The sequence below is a fragment of the Sminthopsis crassicaudata genome, chromosome 1 (assembly GCF_048593235.1).
Source record: "Sminthopsis crassicaudata isolate SCR6 chromosome 1, ASM4859323v1, whole genome shotgun sequence".
NCBI classification, from domain to species: domain Eukaryota; kingdom Metazoa; phylum Chordata; class Mammalia; order Dasyuromorphia; family Dasyuridae; genus Sminthopsis; species Sminthopsis crassicaudata.
This window is the reverse complement of record NC_133617.1, coordinates 462,393,179-462,411,721: the sequence shown is the minus strand read 5'-3', so window position 1 is coordinate 462,411,721 and position 18,543 is coordinate 462,393,179. Positions and strand designations below refer to the sequence as shown.

The 18,543-nt window shown below is 34.3% G+C and overlaps 1 protein-coding gene across 2 annotated transcripts in view; it reads right to left on the bottom strand.

Moving 5' to 3' along the window:
• Positions 1-808: 808 nt before the first annotated feature.
• Positions 809-18,543, bottom strand: part of PTGR1 (prostaglandin reductase 1) — a 31,877-nt gene continuing 14,142 nt past the window's right edge. Inside the window, exons 7-10 of one of the 2 annotated variants that reach the window (XM_074280828.1) lie at positions 17,956-18,111; positions 13,677-13,782; positions 3,546-3,667; positions 809-1,073 (exon numbers count right to left, since the gene is read on the bottom strand). In XM_074280828.1, coding sequence (XP_074136929.1) covers positions 963-1,073; positions 3,546-3,667; positions 13,677-13,782; positions 17,956-18,111 — 495 coding nt within the window. In that variant the 3' untranslated portion in view covers positions 809-962. The remainder of the gene's footprint in view (positions 1,074-3,545; positions 3,668-13,676; positions 13,783-17,955; positions 18,112-18,543) is intronic. The other variant, XM_074280829.1, reaches the window with a different exon arrangement.

The following is an 18,543-nucleotide window of genomic DNA, read 5'->3' as shown; positions in this document are numbered from 1 at the left end:
CACTGTTTCTGGTGCCCTCTTATCTTTACCTTCACTTTTTGCTAACTAGACTTTAACTTTACTTCCAAACCCCATAATAAACCTCTTTTATCAATCTAGGTTTTCGGGTCTGTAAATTTCTTTACAGAGGACTCTTGCGCTGCCACCAGACCTCATTTAACTCTGTATCCTTGTGCTGAATCCAAAGTGTTTGTAGGGGAGCTCCATTTGACTCCCTGTTCCCCAAATCTGCTACTAGACCTCAATTAAACCCTAATTTCATTTGGGTACCCCAAATCTAGATCTCATCAGGTGCTATTATAATCCCCTTACAGATGAGAAAACTGAGGCATATAGAAGTTAAATGACTTATCCAAGAATACATGTAGTAAATCCAGCTTAAGTTGGACTTGAATCTCTGTTTTCCTGACTCCTTGCTGATACTCCATCCATTGTCACACTGTGGGTGTATCATTGCCTTTGCCCCTTGCTAAAAATGTGTGATAATGGTTTTATTTGTGTTTCTATTTATTTATTTAGATAAGTTTTTATTGAAGTCTTTTTCATCAGGGTAATCCCTATTATCCCAAAGTTAAGTCTTAGTTCTGCCATGATCTGTGTGTTCTCATGTAAAACTTTTTATAAGCCTTAGTTTTCTTACCTTTAAATGGGGAGAAATAAACTTGCACTGTCTGCCTCACAGGTGAGTGAACAAAGGAGTTTTGGAAATTACAAAATGCTGTTAAATATAAGTTGTTATTATAATTCTTATATCTTGGTGATTGTTCACTGACTAAAGAATTTTCACTTGTTATTTTTTATATAACAATTTTTCATTTATTTTATTAAATTTATTTTATTAAATTGCTAAAAATATTGGTGATTTTTAGTATTTTAAGATTAATAGGCATGCTTTTCTATAAAGTTTTAGTAAACTTGAAGTAAACTCTTCAGATTTCCAGCGTAATGTACTCTTGGATCCCTTATGGTTTCACTAATGTTTTCCCCAAATTCTCTCCTTTTAGCATTCCTATGAATGCCATTGGCATATTTTCAAAACCTTCAGTGATGTGTTCTTGGTACTGGATTTTGCCCTGTGGAAAGAATAAATAAACAAAAAATAAAAGGAAGTAAACCAATTTATAATTATAGTCTTATTCCAGTAGATAAGAATAAAGGCAATTAAGTACACAGTGGATAGAGTGCTGGGCCAGGAGGCAGGAAGGCCTGAGTTCAAATCCAGCCTCAGATACTTACTAGTTGAGTGACCCGGAGTAAATCACTTACAATTTTCCTCATCTGTAAAATGAGCTAGATAAGGAAAAAGCAAATCATTCCAGTATTTTTGCTAAGAAAACCCCAAATGAGATCACAAAGAGTCAGACATGACTGAAAATATGGGACATAGGTATTAAATCAATGAATATTTCTTAAAATCCCACTGTGCAAGGCATCATAGAGCATACAAAGCTATAAAATGTGCCATATCTATACTGTTAGATTATACTGTTATGTTATAAATTCTAGGAATGTAGAGATAGGGGCTTGATCTGTGATTTTACAAGCATAGGGAACTCTCTGGTGGATATATTCTCTCTACCAGTGCAGGTTGGTACCTTATCTATGACTTAAGTTTTAGCCAGAGGCCAGTGTCTCTTGGTTTTTTTTCTTATTTATCAGTCTGCTCCTTCTCAGTCTCCTTTGCTAGCTTCTTTTCCAGTACACACCTTCTAAATGCAGGTGTTCCATATGGCTCTCTTCTCTTTTTTTCTCTGCTTCTTCACTTGATGATCTAATCAATTCCAGTGGATTGAATTATCTCTATGTTTATATTCTCAGATTTACCTATCATACCCCAACTTCTCTGCTGACCTCCAGTCTCATATCTCTAATTGCCTTTTAGACACCTCTAATTGGCTGTCCAGTGGATACTTTAAACTCACTATGTCCAAAATGGAACTCATCTTTCCATCTAACCCCATCCCCTCCAAGATTTCCTATTACGATTGAGGGTACCATCATCTCCTCTTCTCTTAGGCTTGCACTCTGGGTATCATCTTCCTCTCTTTAGTCTTATCCCCATATACAATATGTTGCCAAGACCTGCCAGTTTCACCTTTGCAATTTATTTCAAATATGTATCCTCTTCTCTTATTCCAATTTAGTATTGATTTTTGACTTCGCTTTTACAAGTCAATGATCTGATTCTGCACAATCTGGAAATTCTCCTACTTCAATCAAGATACAATTAATTTCCCTTCTTTTTTGATGTTATTCTATATTCACAATGTTCGTTGCCTTACAATTTTCTTCTTTAAGTGAGTATTCATGACATATTGGTATAATTCATAAATAGGCCTTTGATCTCTTTAAATAAATATCCTTGAGCTATATTTTTCAATTTATATTCTATTATCTTCTCTAGTGCCCTCCTCTGCTTTAATATAATCAAGTATTAAAGTACATATTGATTTACTTTGAATGTTTTTGTCAAGTTCTTCACATTCTCTCCTTTCCTATCTTTTGTACCAGAAGTTGAAACACAAGCCACAGTTATCTTCATTTTGGTCTTTGAAAAATATGCTCATCTTGTGTACATCAATATGGTGGTCATATCATCCCACAAAATATTTCTTTCTTTCCTTTTTTAGCTGAGGCAATTGGGGTTAAATGACTTGCCTAGGGTTACAAGTGTTAAGGAAGTGTTAAGTGTCTGAGACCAGATTTGAACTCTGATCCTCCTGACTTCAGGGCTGGTGATCTATCCACTGCACCACCTACCTGTACCCCATAAGATGTTTCTTGCAACCTTTCAATACATACTCTACTAGTTCCTCTATCTTTTCAAGAAGGATCTATGAGCCATCTTTAACTACTACTTTCATTTGTCTCCTGGTTTCATTTTTAATAAGAACATTAATATTCATATGATGATTTATTTTCTACTATTCTATGTGCATTTGGTCTCTGGACAATGATTTCACAATATAGCATCAACAGTTACATTAATATTTATAGTATAAAAGCTATGTAATTCTTAGAAATTTCTACTCCTTTTCTTTTTAGTTTACTTCAGAATCACTGAAAAAACTGAAAGGGAATACCCGGGACTGCACATTGTTTTGCAATTTTCTTTGCTTTGTGGTTTGGCATTGCCAAACATTCATCATCTGGTAACAAGTTTTTATATAATAATTTCTCTATTTATGCTATTCTTGGCAGAGCAGATACTGAATTTAGCTTGGATGAGACTTACAGTCTTTCTACCATTGTAGAACTTGGCAGAGCTTGTACTCCATAGACATTTTACCTTCATATCATCATAAGGCATTTTGAGGTATGTTGGAAGTTTTACTTTTTAAGATAAAAGATTTATATTTCTGTTTTCAAAGTACTTAGAAGACCATGAATTGTTCGCCAAGATATATCATTGCCATAGCTTATAGATCCCAAATTCATAACATTCTTAGACTATGTATAAAAGAAATATGTCTATGGAAGGAAATGTGGTAGAAAATTCCAGTGTAGAATTCTAGAAGAGAGAAATCTCAATTGTACTGTCTTACCTCTAAGACCCATTTCAACAAGTCTTTTAGGCCTTTTTGGCGAACATCTCCTTGCCAGCGACTGACAATAAATCCTTCCATGCGTAGCTCACCATAAATAAAGGGATATTGAATATAGATTCCTGTAAGGAAGAACATATGACATATTTCTATAATTAATACTGAGGCTTTATAAGTACACAGGAAAAGAAAAAGTTAGGAAAAACAAAGCTTAACATTTTTTTCAGGAAGTATCAGTTTCACTCTAAATTGTCCATATGGTTTGACCCAGTAATTTCATAACTGGACATCTACATCTAGGAAATCAAAGACAGAAAAAAAGTCCAAAGAATCCCAGAATATTCATAATAGTATTCTTTGGAAACCCAGTTGAGTATCCACCACTGGGGAATGATTAAAAAATTAATATGGTATATGACTGTAGGAACAGTATTATATGAGTGAGGAATTCAGGGAAAATAGCTTTCTATGAACTGGCACAGAATGAAATAAGCAGAACCAAAAGAACACTATAAATAATAACTGCAACAACATAAATAAAAAGATCAATAGTGTAATCCAAATTCATAAGTGAAAAAACTAGGAATAATCTTAGAGAACATACTTCTCTTTTCATACAAGAAGCAGAGAACTATTAGGGCAAAGTGTTTTATGCATTATCAAATTCAATCTGAAGGGGGTAGGGAAAAGGAAGAAACATTAAATAATGCTTACCTATATGCCAAGCACTTTACAAATATTATCTCATTTGATCCTCACAACAACCATGTGAGATTGGTACTATTATTATTTCAGTTTTATAGTTGAGGAAACAGGCAAACAAGGATTAAACAGCTTGTCCAGAGTTAGTTAGTCAACATCTAAGTATGGATTTAAACTCAGGCCTTCTTAATTCCTGGCCCAGTGTGCTTTACCTTACTCAGAAATTACTATGATATAAAGACAAAAGAAACTGATTAAAGTGTATTACAATTTTTAAAAAATCAATATCATCTTCTAGTTACTTCTAGGAAAATTGTTGCACAAAGGGCCCAAATAAAGGTTAAGTGAGGTGGATATGCCTTTTCCTTGATGTAGCAATGTTCTTGTTTCTTATTTGGGTGGTCAATAGCTGACTTGGATACTGCAGCATTTAACCAGAATACTAAAAGAGACCTCTTGAGACTTCCTTCCTTCCTTCCTTCCTTCCTTCCTTCCTTCCTTCCTTCCTTCCTTCCTTCCTTCCTTCCTTCCTTCCTTCCTTCCTTCCTTCCTTCCTTCCTTCCTTCCTTCCTTCCTTCCTTCCTTCCTTCCTTCCTTCCTTCCTTCCTTCCTTCCTTCCTTCCTTCCTTCCTTCCTTCCTTCCTTCCTTCCTTCCTTCCTTCCTTCCTTCTTTCCATATGATGACAAAATGGAAATAGTCCTTGACTTCAAGAGGCTTACATTCTATTTGGTTGGGTGGGGAATAAGTAATTATAGTACCAGGAAAATAGAGAAAGGGGTGGGGAATCAGGGATGGCTTTACATCTGGCTTCAGCTTTGGAAAAAAAAAGGCTTTTGAAAATTATTTAAATTTTAATTTATGGAATAAAACAAGCATTTCCATAACATAGTATCATAAAAATGATTGCATATGAGACTGCAAATTTATTGTATATAACTTGCAATTCCTTTAAAATGTATAATAAAATTATAATGTAAATTTCTTTTTTCCCTCCTTCCTCACCCCGACCCTAGAAACACAAATTTGTATGTGTGTGTAAGTATGTGTATCTATATATACATATGTGCGTGTATCCACATACACACACACATATAAATATGTAAAATCATTCTGTACACACTTCTATTTATCAGTTCTTTCTCTGAGAGGCAGAGATGATAAAGGAGTACACTGTAGACTTGTGTGGAGATAGGAGATGCAGCATTGAGTTAAAGGACAATTTAATAGTCCAGTTGTGTGGAATATAAAATTGCAAAGGAAAATAGTATTAAATAATCTTAGAAACATAGAACTAGATTACAAAGGTCCTGAATCAACTCTGGAAGGAGAATTGAACAACCCATCTGAGTTATTCACTATCTACAGTCTTTGGCCTCTCCTATCATAGCTTAAGGGCAACTTGGAGTAGTGAATAGAGAACTGACTTAGACAGGAAAATTTGGGTTCAAATCTACCCCTTAGACACATTGGATGTGTGGCTTTAGCAGTGCTTAAGCTCTTAGTACTCCAGGAAACTCTTTTACTATAAGTTGCAGAGAAAGAGAGTTCCTCATCTGAAAGTTCCCTCTACTTATGAAATCATAGGCTATTCTCTGCCCTTGTCACCATAGTCAGTACTATGTATTCTTGGAAAAGTTTGAAAAGTGTGTCCTCTATTGGCCCATCAAATGCCTTATCTATTGTAATATAGGGGATTGGGCTTGGCATTTTTTCCCCTTTTAAATCTTTTATTGATATTTTTTTTGTTACATTGCCCAATTTCTTCTGGTACCCCTCTCCCTTTGTGAGAAGACTATTTTTAAAAAGGAAAAAAAAAACAATAAAAATTTTAAAATCCTCTTGGTTTAAAAAACAAAAACAAAACCAAAATTACAATTCCCCCCCAATTCAAAATTGATAAGCCTCTGGTTAATATGATTAGAAAAAGGAAAAAAGAAAACCAAATTACCACTATCAAAAATGAAAAGGATGAACTTATCATCAGCAAAGAGGAAATTAAAGCAATAACTATAGGAGCTATCTTGCCCAATTATATGCCAATAAATTTGACAATCTAAGTGAAATGGATGGATATTTACAAAAATATAAATTGCTGAAACTAACAGAAGAGGAAATAAAATACTTCAATAACTCCTTTTCAGAAAAAGAAATTGAACAAACAATCAATGAAATTCCTAAGAAAAAATTCCAGGGCTAGATGGAGTTACAAGTAAATTCTACCAAATATTTAAAGAACAATTAATTCGAATATCATATAAACTATTTGGAAAAATAAGTGAAGAGTCCAGCAAAATTCCTTTTATGACAGAGATATAGTGCGGATTTCCAAACCAGGAAGATTAATTAATCTTTTTGCTTATTTAATTAAGCTATTATTTATTAAATTATCAATTAATCAATAATTAATTTAATCAAAACAAAGAAAATTATAAACCAATTTCCCTAATGAATATTGATGCAAAAATCTTAAATAAAATATTAGCAAAGAGATTACAGAAACATCATCAGAAGGTGATATTTATACCAGGATTTCAGGACTGGTTCAACATAAGGAAAACTATCAGCATAATTGGCCATATCAACTAACAAAAATCATATGATTATCTTAACAGATACGGAAAAAGTATTTGATAAAATACAGCACTCATTCCTAATAAAAAACACTAGAGAACATAAGAATAAAAGGAGCAAGCATTATATGTAATGGTGATAAGCTTGAAGCATTCCCAATAAGATCAGGGGTGAAATAAGGATGCTCATTATCACCACTATTAACAAGTATTATATCAGAAATGTTGATTTTAGCAAAAAGAGAAGAATTTAAAAATTGAAGGAATTAAAGTAGGCAATGAGGAAACAAAACTATCACTCTTTGCATATTATATGACAGTATATTTCCTAGAGAATCAACTAAAAAACTATTTAAAATAATTTATTTTAGCCAAGTTGCCAGATATAAAATAAAGCCACATAAACCATCGACATTTCTATATGTTACTAACAAAGCCCAGAAGCAACAGATAAAAAGAGAAATACCATTTAAAATACTTGTAGACAATATAAAATATTTGGAGGATTATCTAGTAAGACAAACCCAGGAGCTATATGAACACAATTATACAACACTTTTCACACAAATAAAGTAATATCTAAATCACGGAAGAATATCAAATGTTCTTGGGTAGGCTGAGCTAATATAATAAAAATGACAATTCTATCTAAATTAATGTACTTATTCAGTGCCACACCAGTCAAACTGCCAAGAAATTACAGAGCTAGAAAAAATAATTATAAAATTAATCTGGAAGAACAAAAGATCCAGAACATCAAAGGAATTAATGAAAAAAAATGTAAAGGGAGGAGGCTTTCTTGTACCAGATCTAAATAAAGTGGGACTTACAAAACCATTTGGAATTGACTAAGAAATAGAGTAGTAGAGCACATAAGTGGTGCAATGGATAGAGCACCAGCCCTGAAATCAGGAGGACCTGAGTTCAAATCTGATTTCAGACACTTAATACTTCCTAGCTGTATGACCCTGGGCATGTCACTTAACCCCAATTGCCTAAAAGAAAGAAAGAAAGAAAGAGAGTAGGAGATCAGTGGAATAGATTAGGTACACAAGACACAATAGTCAGTGACTAAAGTAATCTACTATTTGATAAACCCAGACTCTAGCTTCTGAGATAAGAATTCATTATTTGCCAAAAATTGCTGGAAAAATTGGAAAATAGTATGGCAAAAACTAGACATAGACCAAAATCTTACACCCTATACCAAGATAAGGTCAAAATGAGTTCATGATTTAGATATAAATGGCAATATCATAAACAAACGAGGAGAGCAAGGATAGTTGATCTGTCAGATCTTTGAAGAAGGGGGGAATTTATACCCAAAGAAGGACTAATGGATAATTTTGATTACATTAAAGTTTTTGCACAAACAGATCTTAAAATTAAAAGGGAAGCAGAGAAAAAAAGAAGGAAAGCAGAAATCTGGGAAATAATTTTTATAGCCAGTGTTTCTGATAAAGGCTTCATTTTTAAAATAGACAACTGAGTCATATTTACAAGAATACAAGTCATTCCCTAACTGATAGTCAAAGAATATGAACAGACAATTTCAAATGAAGAGATTAAAGCCATTTATATTCATATGAAAAAATTCTCTAAAACATCATTGATTAGAGAAATGCAAATTAAGACAACTCTGAGGTACCACTTCACACTTCTCAGATTGGCTAAGATGAGAGGAAAAGATAATGACAAATATTAGAGGGGATGTAGAGTCACAACAAATGATCCAGCAATTCTGAAGAGCAATTTGGAACTAACCCAAAAGAGATAAAACTGTGCATACCCTTGGATCCTGCAGTGTCACTATTGGGTCTGTATTCCAAAGAGATCATAAAAGAGGGGAAAAAACCTATTTATGCAAAAATGTTTGTAGCAGTCATTTTTGTAATGGCAAGGAATTGGAAATTTAGAGGATGCCCACCAATTGGGGCATGGCTAAATAAGTTAGGACATATGAATATAATAGAATATTATTGTTCTATAAGAAATGATGAGCAGGCTGATTTTAGAAAAGCCTGGAAAGACTTACATGAACTGATGCTGAGTGTAGTAAGCAGAACCAAGAGAACACTGTACATAGTAACAGTAAAATTGTCTTGATCACCTATGATAGATTTAGCTCTTCTCAGAAATGCAGTGATCCAAGACAATTCTGGGATGGAAAATAGTAGTGTGTTTTCTAGAGCCCCCAAATATACCATCCAGAGGAACTCAGGACCAGCTCAAGTCCTTGATCTTAGTGGAAGAGTGATGAGGCAGGGAGCCATGTGGATGACCAAACATGAGGTCCCTTTATTTCAAGTTCTCTCAGCCCTACATACTTTAGTACAATTACATCGCTACAGCACACTGAGCATGTTTTCACCACAGCACACTGAGCATGTGCTAACACTAGTATGATTACATCACTACAATCCACTGGGCATGTGCTAACTATAAGCACCCTGCTATTATTATGTAAATCTCTCTTTTATTGCAAGTATCTCTGTTTCAAGTAGAACACAGGTTGTCATGTCCCACCCCACCTCTGACTTCTCAGGAAGGCTGAGGTGCCCCAAGAGGAGAAGAGAGCCAAACCAGACATTGTCAGCAGCATTGTCAATTCCCTCTGGATTGAAGAGTCATCACCAAGAGTTCTTCCACTATCTGTGGCTCTCTATAGAAAATGCCATCTGCAACCATAGAGAGAACTATGAAGACTAAAGGTGAATCAAAACGTACTATTTTCACTTTTTTCTTCATTTGTTTGCTTTTTCTTTCTCATGTTTTTTTTTTTTCCTTTTTTATACTTATTTTTCTTTCACAATATGACAAGTATGGAATTATGCTTTAAAATATTGTATATCTTTTGATTCTTCAGAAAATGTAGCATTCCAAAATATAGAATTATTGGATGAAATGCAGGCCTCTCCTCATCCACTTTTGTGGCAACCCATGAAGCAAATCAGTGAGTAACATAATGCTAATAAAAAAATTTGGGATACTAGCCCTGACCTATGGTTTCAGCAGTGTAACAATTTGCCAGTAAGAAATTCCTCTACCAACACAAGCACGTGTTCTGTAATTTGTTGTCCAAGAAAAGCAAAGTAATATAACTGAGGCCCTTAAATAGTATCAGTCCAAGGCAAGACTTGAACCCAAGTTTTCCTGACTCCTAGAACAGCTCAATAATTAAAAAAATGTATTATACATGTACAACCTCTATCAGATTGCTTGCTATCTTGAGAGAAGACATAAGAGAGAGAGAGAGAAAAAGTTTGGAACACAAAATTATATAAAAATAAATAGTGTGAACAAGTAAACTATCTCTACCTGTATTTAGAAAAATAAAATACTATTGAGGAAAAAATAACTTAAAACTGATAAGCAAAAAATTTTGGTTTTGTTTTCTAATTCATTTTGTAACTTTTGTTTTATTGGATTATTTCATTCTTTCAACATGTAAAGTTATGAGTTAAGTTTATATTTTTGTTCTTGTCACTAATATGGTTTTCTTTTTCTGAACTGATGTTTTTTTTTTTTTTTTTTTAATTCATCCTCTTTAAAGGTATAGTCACTTGAGTTATTATTGCTTAATCTATTTTAAGGAAGCCCTATTTCTAAGGATTTTCTTCTATTTACACTTAAATTCCTCCCTCCATTCCCTAATTGATAAATGGCCAAAGGACATGTACAGGCAACCCCCAGAAGAAATCAATACAATCTATAATATTCTAAATCACTAACAATTAGAAAAATTCAAATCAAAATAGCTCCAAGGTATCATTCCACATTAATCAAATTGGCCAATGTAACAGAAAAGGAAACTGACAAATGCCACAGAGGATGTGGAAATAAAGGGGTACCAGTGCACTGGTGGTATAGTGAATAGATCCTTCATCTGGAGAACAACTTATAACCATGACGAAAGAGTACATATTCTTTGACCCAGCAATACCATCATTAGGTCTGTATCCCAAAGACATCAAACATAAAAGAAAAAAGAACTCATCTATACAAAAATATCTGTAGCAGCTCTTTTTGTGGTGGCAAAGAATTAGAAATTCTATCAATTGTGGAATGGCTGAACCAGTTGTGGTACAATACAAGAAATGATGAGCAGGATGGTCTCAGAAAAACCTGGAAAGGCATAAGCAAACTTATAAAAAGTGAAGTGAGCAGAACAAGCAGAATACTATGCACAGAAACTGATGGTCAGCCATGAAAGATCTAACTACTCTGAGCAGTACAATGATCCAAAGTAACTCTAAAGGACTCATGATGAAAAATTAGATGAACTGAGTGCAGACTGAAGAATACTGTTTTTAATTTTCATTTTTTTTTGCCTTTTCTCCCCCAATATCACTAATTCAAAAATATTTTGAGTGATTGATTTCACAAATATAATAGGTATCATATTGCTTTGCCTTCTCAATGGGAAGGGAAGAAGAAAATCCAGAATTCAATAACCATAGAAAAAGAAATGCTACAAATAACTATTCGTCCGTTCTCCCTACCTCCTGTATTTGTCATCCTTTCCCATAGTTTTTGAAGTTTATGTATTAATTCCTTTTTCATTCTTTTACATAATTTAATTATTTTTCTTTCTCCATTACTTGATTAAAATCTTCCTTTTCTTTTCTTTCCTCTTACTTATTTTGTTTGTTTTTAAATATTCTGTGTCTTTTTCCAAAAAAGGATTTCCTTTATCTTCCTTAATTCTCTTTTTTCTCTATTCCAAATTTTTATTCTTTCATTCATTGTCCTTATACATCTTTATTCTTTATTCTGTGTTCCTCATATCTCTTTTTTGGAGAGATTTGCTAAGATAGATTCAATTTTTTCAATTCTGTCAATTATTTCTACTGTATAGGCCATACATTCTGCTTCTTGTTCCATTAAGAAATATCCTGCTAGGATTACATACTTTCTTGGGATCCAAAATTTTTCCTGACTCATCATCACATGTTGCTTCATTTTTCTATCTTATATTTATTTACACAGAGATTTCTGGGTTTTTTTTAATGTCATCTTCCCTTCTTTTATTAATAACTAACCTGTTGACATCTGCATGCATTCAATTTTTTAAACAGAATTTTCTTCTGGAATCTTTGGTAACTTCAGTCTTTTCTTTTATTCCCCTATTTTTCAGTTTCTGAATCTTTTTTTTTTTTTGGTGGCAGATCCCCTGAAAAGTTGGAACTCAAACATTCTCTGCCTCTTCCCACACATCACACTGGGGAATTCACTTTTCACTAGGCTCAGTCTCTATACCACATGACTTCAGTGAGTATAGAACTGGTTCTATTTGTCTCCTTTCTTTCCACTCTGTAGTACTCCACACAGACTCCCAGCTCCAGTACTCTGTTCTTTAGTTCAACGACTAAGGAGTCCCAGGCACCCAAACTCCTGGTTTGCCATCCCTCCACCTCCTCTATAGTCATTAATTACCAGTCTCCCACAGTACTTTATTACCACAGAATGTCTCAGTGCCACTTAGGAAAAGTAAATTTCATCCCTCTGGGAAGGTGGCAGCAGTAGGAGGCTCTAGTATTCCTCTCTGGTAGATGAGCCCCTGGTGAATCCCCTTAGGGCTCAGAGCTCTGAAAAAAGCTTCTTGCTTTCCCCTCTTGTACTTTTGGACACTTTCTTAATAAAAGAACCAGGATAGCAGAATTTCCTGACTTTGAAAAACATGTGCATTTATAAAAAGCATGTTGAGAAGTGTCCATGGCCTTCTAGTATCCTTTTCCGTCTACTCCTAGTATATTGTGTTCTAAGTCACCACTTCTTAACAGTAATTCACGACCTCATATGGGGTCTCATAACTGAATGTAGGGATTGTAAAATTATGATTTATTATCTGTAAATATTTGATTTGTGTACTTGTTTTATATACCTATGTATCTGGGGTAATATAGAAATTTCTTGGATGAAAAGGGGTTAAGAGTGGAAAAAGTTTAAGTTTTAGGTAACTACCTATCTTTATTTATAGTCTTGCTCCCTAGTTTTTTTTTTTTTTAAGAGAATTCTTCCTCCTACCTAGTTTGCTTCTATTTCATTTGGTATCATTTCTATCTATCTTTGATAGAGATGAAAAACAATTGATTACTACTGATTGGGTAAATAATGCTTTTTGATATATTTGAAAAGTGTTAGCAAGTCATCCCATATTTTGGACAGGAAGCATTGCTTTTCTGTAAGTAGGAAAGAGGACGCAGTATTTACTGTAAGACATATCCTTTCAAATGTCAACTGGCCAGAGTTGTACCTAAAAGTAGCCATTAAATTAAAAGGTACTATATTGATAGGCCTTTCAAAGGTAAGAGAAATGTCAAAGAGTAGGATGAGACTTTATTCCATAGTGTTTCCCCTCAATCCATTACAGAAGAGAAATTAGAAATGGGGGTAGAGAAAAGGAAGGGAGGAAGCCAGAGACATTGTTGTCCACCATAGTCAGAAATGAAGAGGTAATGGAACAATCAGATAGAATAGTGTTTGGGGAAAATACTAATATCAATTAAACTGACCTGGCAATAAAACTATTTACATAGACATGCTGGATTCACAGTTGGTAAATTACTGTCCTTGGGGGCATTTTGTTATGTTTAGAGGAATAGCTAGATACTTTCTAATCTCCTAATCAGTTTTTTGTCTCAGGAAGAGAAACATTAGTCTTTTTTGGCTGTTATATAAGAACTGAGATAAAGGAAGTGGTTAGATATAGCTATCTGTTTATATGTAAAAGTTTATTTTAAAATGATGTTATTCTCTGTAAAACAATTATAAATAAGCAAAATTATAAGAATATTATCATATTCTTGCAGTTTTACTTGTTTAATCCACATCTGTGACTGGACATGATTACCTTACCTTGTTGAGGTTTTTCACTATTGTATGTGGAAATGGCTCCACAAATAGCAATTCTTCCAAATTTCTTCATCTGAGGAATAACTGCATTTGTAAATGCTCCACCTACCTAAACCATCAAAGACAAAATCAGAGAGTAAAGGTTAATATTTATAAATATCTGTGTAATTCCTGTCTTATGGTCACTGAGATTCCCAAGTTGAATAATAGAATAGAACAGTAGATTGCCTTTCCTTTTCTAGCTATTTAACTATGAGAACATTTTAAGCATGCCATCTGTGGGTAGATCTAGAATTCCATGACCAGATTATTATGTTAAAAGATTCATCATAAGATAATGACTCCAGTGGGATAGAAAGGACACGGAGAAACCTGAAGTTCTAGAGGGGTGATTTGGCTCAGACACATGTTCCTCACTTTCGGCATACTCAAAGTTATGCCTAACTCTTCCCACAAATGTATGTGTACTTCTGTCAGAATGTGACACAGTCTTATTGGGGAAATGTCATGTATCTAATGTTTTTGCTATGCCACTTTATTAAATGCTTTTGTTAAGAACTAATTATGTAAATGGCACAATGAGAAGTATAGCAGTGGGAGTTCATAAGCTATAGTAGCAGAAGTTCAAGTCCAGAAAATACTTTAGAATATAGGAGTAGCAATTGCTATCTGAAGTCTATACCTTAGGATATGAGCTTAAATTGGAGGACTATTCCAGAGTGGGCTCTACATGCACACGTAATTGTCAGTTCTGTATGAATAATTTGATTCACTTTGTAGATGGTTTCCTGTAAAGTTCTGTCGTCCCTCCATTGTAATCCTTCTCTGGGAGGAGGTTTCTTTTCTGTAAATCCTTTTCTCTGTGAGCAGGTTTCTTGGGAGGCTTCTGGAGCCTCCAGCCAGAGCGAAGGTAGAATCTCGAATCCTTCTTCCTGAATCCTGGCTCTGAATCTCCTCAAGTTTCCCAGCTCACTGAAGTTCTGTCAGGAAGTCTTGTCCTTCCCCAATCCAGACTCCTCCTCCAGGCCGCCATCCCAACTCTGGCCCAGACTCAACTAATTCCTTGCTCAATGTTGTCTTCTTTTATCCTCCCAGAGAAGGGGTGTGTGAGAACTCAGGGGCTTGTGGGAAAATTACTTCAACCAATGAACTTGCTCCTTTTAAAGGTTGTGTAAACTCCTTTTCATATGTAAACTCCTCCTCAGAAGTTCAAAGGGATAAACTCCCCTTAAAGGCCTGAACCAAAGGTGTGAACTAGAGAATTGTTAAGTACCGACTTAGCACTTAGTAAGAACCTAACAGTTTCCAAAAATAAAATAAAATAAAATAAAATAAAAATATATATATATATGTATATATAAATCATATTTCTTTTCTTTTTTCTTTTCTTTGGAGGCAATCAGGTTAAGTGACTTGCCCAGATTTACATGCCTACTAAATATGTGAGACTGTATTTGAACTCAGGTCCTTTTGATTCCAGGACTGGTGCTCTATCTATTGTGCCACCTAGCTTTCCCTAAATTAGATTTCTTTAAGTGAAATTAATTTTTTTGAATTAAATTTTATAGTGAAAATATCACAGCACTGCCTGGCTTTAAAGGAATTTTTGGTGAATTATTTTGCCAAGTGATTTATCACCTCTTAACATATGTTTAATATATTCTGACCTTCATGGGCTAAAAGAATTTAGAGCTGGAAGAGATTTTAGAGATCATTTAAACCAGTCTAGGGAACTCCTAGATAAGGTAACTTCCTCTACTAAGACAGATTGGCACCTTCTTTCCAAATTAAAATTTTAGAGAATACTAAAAAAAAAAAAAAAAAATAGAGGTTAAGTGACAACCAATATGTGTCAAAAATGGGATTTGAGCTCAAGGTTTCCTGGTTCAAAGTCTAGCTTTTTATCATGTAACCTTTCTCTTTTGAAAGTCACACATATTTAGGAAATACAATGAATCTTTAGAACCTAGGAGTAGCACTTACCCTTGGAGAATTAAACCTTAGACTACATAGAATAATGTAGTTTCTTTGTTTTTCTTTGCTTGATCATCAAGTGCTATTATTCATCTTTCTCTTAATACTGATTTATCTCCATCACCTCAGTATTAATTTTTTTTCTGGCTTCCTTGCTGGATGTTTCCTCAACTTTTCTAGAAACATTTTTTCTCTTTAAATAAGCCATAGAATGGAGGTGAACAGATGTTCTTATTTTTAAAAGGGAATAGCCTTGCTTCCCTGAACTATAGGCTAGTGAGTTTAAATTTAATTTCTAGCAAAATTCTATAATGCATTGTTATGCATTGTTAAGGGAATGATTTGTATACATATAGAAGAGAAGCAGACAGAAAGAGCTTCATTAAGAATGTGGAGATTAATCTCATATAACTCTTAAATAGTAATTTGATTGATAGATTAGCAAAGACATGGCTTAACTATTTCAGCAAACATTTGATAATTTTTCTTATAATATCTTTGTGGACACGATGAAGGGATAATTAATATATTAAATAGCATTAGATAGATTTGGATCTAGTTGACTGATTGTACTTAAAGAGTAGTTGTAAATGAGACATCAAGAGAGAAAAGTCTCTACATACCTCAGGGAAGTCCATGATTTTGTGCTGGTCATATATTTGTCAGAAAAAATGGATGAAAATACATGCTGCATGCTTACAAAAATTTTAGGGTGAAATATTCCTTTATTTTTCCCTTGGCTTCCTTCCAATCTCAGTTGCCTTCTGTAAGAAGACTTTCCCAGTTTACTTTAATACTAGAGCCTTCCCCAGAAATTATCTCCAATTTGAAGATTGTCTTCCCTATTGATTGTAAGCCCCTTGAAGACAAGAATTTTTTTCCTCTCTTTTTATAACCCTATTGTTTAGCATAGTGGTCTGGCATATAGCAGACGCTTAAAGAATAATTACTGATTTGATAACTCAAGCTAAGAGGCATAGCTGACACATTTACAAAAGGATTCAGGATCTCAGAAGTTCTTGATAGGTTAGAATGATGATCCAAATCTAATGACATGAAATCTAATAAGGATAAATGTGTGTGTGTGTGTGTGTGTGTGTATGTGTGTGTGTGTGTGTGTATACAAATATATATTGGTGAGGTATTAAATGTTAAGTGACTTGGCCAGGATGATACAGCTAGGAAGTATTAAGTATCTGAAGCTGGAATTGAACTCAGGAACCCTGACTAAAGGGCTGGTGCTCTATCCAGTGTACCTTGATAAATGTATTTTTGAGGACAAAAAATGTGCAAATTTTAATAATTCAAGTTCAGTAGTCACCAATAGCATGTCATGGAAGCAAAAACAAAAAAAACAAAAAAACAAAAAGCCAATTCCATCTTAAACTGCATTGATAATTATATATCAGAATGAGAGAGCTGATAGTTCTGTCTTGGTCAGATTATATCTGAGGACCTGTTGAAATATGTAGGAATGTTTAACTTATCTATTTGAAGAGTAAGAGTGAGTATTTAGATATTTGAAGGGCAGTTATAGGGGTAGCTAGGTAGCATAGTGAATAGAGCGCAGGGCCTGAAGTTAAATGGAGACTGGATGATCAGGGATGTTGTAAAGGAGATTCCTTCTTAAGGATAGATGACCCAGACTAGACTAGAAGGCCTGTGAGGTTTCTTTCAACTTTGAGATTCTGTGAATAAAATTATAAAGATACATTACATTCACGGAAATAACTATACATAAAATCTCAGAAGTAAATCTATTTCTTGAAGAGTTCACTTATGTTCAGTTCTGTAAGTGATCCTATGTTTCTTTAAGTGACTCTTAGATGGGTTAGGGCTGAGAGGCTTCCATAGTGGAAACGGAGACCTCCCATGATAGGGAGTGAAGCAGGGCTGAGGCTTGAGGTTTCTTACTCATAGCAGGACTAGAACTCTTCAGGTACATCAGGAGTTGTCTATCTTCTGTGTTTTTTCTGAAATAACTTTAGAATTCCCTCCAACCTCCCCTCTAATATCGTTTGTTTATAAAATACTTTTTTTACTTCAAGGCAAATCAAAGCCATTAGGTCCCTGAGAATGGATTTGAATTTCTATAAGCAGCCTATCCTCTATCTTGATTAATCATAGGAGAAATCTTCATTCCTTTATCCCACATATGGAAACAAGCCTAATGAGATTTGTAAAACTCTCATACAAATCTTCTATGATTTTTTTTTCCACATATGAGGATCCAGGAAGTGTCTGCTCAGACGCAATGCTTTGTTATTATGGGGTAAGAGCCTCTTTGGTGAAAACAATTTGGACTTACATTGTCAAAATAGCAATCATAGCCATCTGGAGAAGCTTTCTTCAGTGTTTCTTCCAAAGATTCTACTGTCTTATAGTTAAAAGCAACATCAAAACCAAATTTTTTGAGAATTGCAACCTTTTCATCTGAACCAGCAGAGCCAACCACTTTGCAGCCCTAAAAAAAAAAAGAAACAGGAAAAATAACTTAGTGATTTTTAAAAGACTCAAAGATGGGCCATACATAACTGAATCCTATCTAATCACAAAAGAACTTCATATCACTTTAAATAGTAACTCCCTTTCTTTGGAAGAAAGAGACTTTAGGAATTTTAAGTATCATAGACTTATCATCCAATCAGGCTTCACAAGACTGCAAAGGCACTCATTGTGCGCGCGCGCACGCACACACACACACACACACACACACACACACACACACAAAAACTAAGGGTTTTTGAATTAGAGAAACACAATTTTCTGATTTGAACCTGTGTGTTGATTTCTCAAATAACAGCATACAATTTATTTTGAAAGGATCCACTTCGGGGCAACTAGGTGGTGCAGTGGATAGAACACCAGCCCTGAATTCAGGAGGACCTGAGTTCAA